At 46.2% G+C, this 3,427-nt stretch overlaps 1 protein-coding gene across 1 annotated transcript in view; it reads right to left on the reverse strand.

Annotated features, from left to right (window-relative positions):
- Positions 1–1,505: 1,505 nt before the first annotated feature.
- The window catches only part of GLRA1 (glycine receptor alpha 1), a 173,870-nt gene continuing 171,948 nt past the window's right edge, over positions 1,506–3,427 (reverse strand). The window contains exon 9 of the mRNA XM_007943644.2: positions 1,506–1,796. Within this exon, the coding sequence (XP_007941835.1) occupies positions 1,506–1,796 (291 nt within the window). The remainder of the gene's footprint in view (positions 1,797–3,427) is intronic.

Consider the following 3,427-nt stretch of genomic DNA (forward strand, 5'->3'; position numbering starts at 1 on the left):
CAAGGCAGGGACAATGCAGCAGGCAAGGTGTCATCTTTCAGCATGCCCATTCCAGGTACAGTGCCTTGTGCTGAGAGAGAGCTCCCTTCTTTAATCCCACTGCCATGGCCTACTGTGTAGACCACCCATCTGTGCATATGTCCTTCAGCTGGACTTCCTCTTCTTTTGTTCTGAAGTGCTCCAACTATCCTGGAACAGTCCTGGTACTTCAGAGTTAGAAAGAAAGAGACTATCTGTCTAACCTTTGTAAATGTTAAAGCTAAACAAAGCACCAAAAAGAAAAAAAGAAAAGACTTATAAAAATAGAATGGGGTCATATCCCCAAGCTTCCCATATTATTTATGATACATGAAATGTTAAAATATAGTGAGTAGACTTTCTGAACTCTCCCCACCCATATATACCTAAACTGTAGCAGCCTCAGTACTACCCTTTCATGTCTTAAAGCTTCACTCCATAGAATCAGAATATAATAAATATACTTCATTGCACTGACTCCACCTTCCCGAACATACACCCACTTGTAATTCCAAAGAGACTCTCCAAAAAAATAGACATTTAAAAAAGTGCATCAGTTTACACTCAGTCTATCTGCATATTATTTCTTGAAATTATTTCTTTTTTTAAACCATAAAAAAGATTGCATATTGGCAATATCACAAGGAAATCATGGCGGCCACTTCTGGGTGGTGGTGAAGGGTGAGTGGGGTGGGTGTTGAAGCACAGAAGTGAGAGATCTCAAGAGAGGCTCAAGTGTGGTCCTTAATTTTGAGACATGAGGATTGAGGTGGGGTTTCCTTGGTTCTCAATCCTTGGGCCTCTGCAATGTCCCATCTCTTTAGTCTCTCCCTTTGTCTTCAACTTTCCCCATATCCACTGCCCATGCCCATGCCGCACATTCCTCTTGAAGCAGAGGCAGAATGGCTTTTTGGCATGTGTCCACATGGGCCAGTTTGAAGATAGATATGGCATTTGGAAGGGTGTGATGTGGGACACACACCAGAGCAAGCGTATTTGTGACTATTTCCACTCTGGGAAAAATTGTCCATCACTTCTGTGACTTTAAGAATTTAAGCAGTTACTAGGCTGATAGAGTAAGAAACAAATCTTTTGTTCTTGTGGTTTTGCATTAATATTAAGCATGAATATATATCATATATTACATTGCTTTCCTGCTCTGGGGGAGACTGTACCCTCTTTCAAATTTTTGAAAGCTGTTATCCCCCCATTCCCCACCCTCCACCCTTACCCTACCCCTTTCTCCCCATCCCTTAGTTCCTATATTAGAAAAGTCCCACCCCCCCACCCGAGGTTAAATAGATATTGCCACATTCTAAAATTCATGCATCACTGCATTTTGCTATTGCACATATTGCAAAGAGAGAGAGTGAGTTGTGGATGTGTGCCCTCTCCTCTCTCCCCCTTTCTTCCTCAGGCTCTCAGATTCCTGTGGTGTTCCCACCTTGCCCTCTCCCAATCCCCCTCTTCCCTACATCCTAGACCCTTCACTGGTTGTGGACGTCCTCCCTACGGACAATCTTGTAGATGATCCAGTAGAACATGTTGAAGATGAGGAAGGCCATGGGGAAGCCAATGCGAGATATTTTGTCGATCTTCTTAGCCCTCTGGATGAAGAGTTTTCGCATCTCCTCTGGGGTCTTAGATGGTGCTGGAGGGGGATTGGTGGTGTTGTTGTTGTTGGCGCCCTTGACCGAGATTCCATCCTTGGCCTGCAGACAGGCTGGGCCCATCCCATAGGCGGAGAAGTTGAAGCGGCCCTCTCCGGCCTCATCCTCCTGGAATAGATTCAGCATGGGGCTCTACTTAAAATAAGACAGGGACTGGGCACCCTCCCTGCAAGGCACTCCCCTGGGGGCCACGCCATGCCCATCTGGATCTTCCTGCCTCCCAGACTACCTTTCCAGGTTCCTGAAGGCTTTTGGCTGCCTGGGGAGTTCTGCCTTATAGAGGGGCGCCACTTGCATGCTGAAACAGATGCAAACCAGGGGATAGGGATGTGATTCAGAGTCCAGAGAGTTGTACTCAAGTCACAGCTCTGTGTATGACTTTGGGCAAGTCACTTCCTTCTCTGGGTCTCAAACTGAGCTGTTTTTTCCCCTGGAAGTGGGGGATAAGATTAACCCTACTACTTCACAAGATTATTTCGACCATCAGAGGAGGTGACAGATGAGCAGATGCTTTGAGTGCTGTATGTACGAGATTTTTGTTAGAAATTCAGGGGACAATTTGGAAAGATCCCCTGCTTTGCCTCTGTTGCCCCCATGCCCCTTCCCCCATCCCATTCCCAAATTAACTTCCCCCATGGGTGGGTGGGGTGAGTGAATGACTCAGGAGGGAATGGGAGCGCTGGTCTTATCTCCATCTCCCAAGCCAGGAGTCCACAATTACCGCCACCATGTTACCTTTTCCCTGGCAGTTGTGACCTCATAGACCTCTGCTTTTTTAGACAAGTTATTCAAGGCCTTTCATCATTTGGCTGCAACTTACCTTTCCAGGCTTTTCCCTCCTTCCCTAGCATATGCTTTGCACCCCTGCCAGCTTTTTGTACTTTCTAAATCACGTCTTGTGCGTTCCTATCCTACCTTATGCCCACTACCAAAATACCTTGTGCTTTAGTCTTCTAATTCATCCCTCTCCCAGCTCGTGGCGGTCTTGCCCTGATCTGACTCACGGAGCTGCTGTTGTCTGCTCTCATCATACACAGTTTTGTTATTTTTCCATGTGGGCTCTGAGGGGGCTGCTGAGAGTCCAGTGCTTTGGTCTCAGTTGACCTCTTGATTTACTCTGTGGCCTTGGGGAGTTTCATCAACTCACACTTCCCTCCTAGATAGAACTTTTAGACCCTGTCTTCTTCTCACGTAGGCCAGGAACAGCAGAGAATAAGAAACTCGGTATAGGAGCCACTGCTGCCTCCACATCTCCAGTCTCACCCCCCCTAGCTTGGGCTACCATCTGTGTTTATTGTGATGACCTTCAGTCTAGTCTTCCTACTGCCTCCTGCCTGGTCCCCCAGCCCACATGAATTGTTATAACAAACAGATCTTACTGGTTATCTTCTGCTTTAGAAGCTTTTAATTGGCTGCTGTTGACTTCAGGTTAATGAAAATCCTTAAAGTGGTAAACAAGGCTTTAGGTTATCTGGACCCTGTCTACCTCTTCAGCCTCATTGTGCATGCTCTACCTGACATTCTATGCTCCAGTCATCCTGAAATATTTGTATATCTTTGAAAGTGCCATGTTCCTTTAACACTGGGCTTCTATTTCATCTCTGTGCCTGGAATGTGTTCCCAATTCTCCATAGCCTCAGCTCCTTCTCTTTCACTTGATTTTATATAGGAAACCTTCCCTGAGCTCCCAAGTATAGGTTAGGTAGCCGTGCTGTATGAGCCATAAGCTTGTTGTACAT

Source organism: Orycteropus afer, unplaced genomic scaffold, assembly GCF_000298275.1.
Source record: "Orycteropus afer afer isolate SDZICR_OR568_19922 unplaced genomic scaffold, OryAfe1.0 scaffold00110, whole genome shotgun sequence".
NCBI lineage: Eukaryota > Metazoa > Chordata > Mammalia > Tubulidentata > Orycteropodidae > Orycteropus > Orycteropus afer.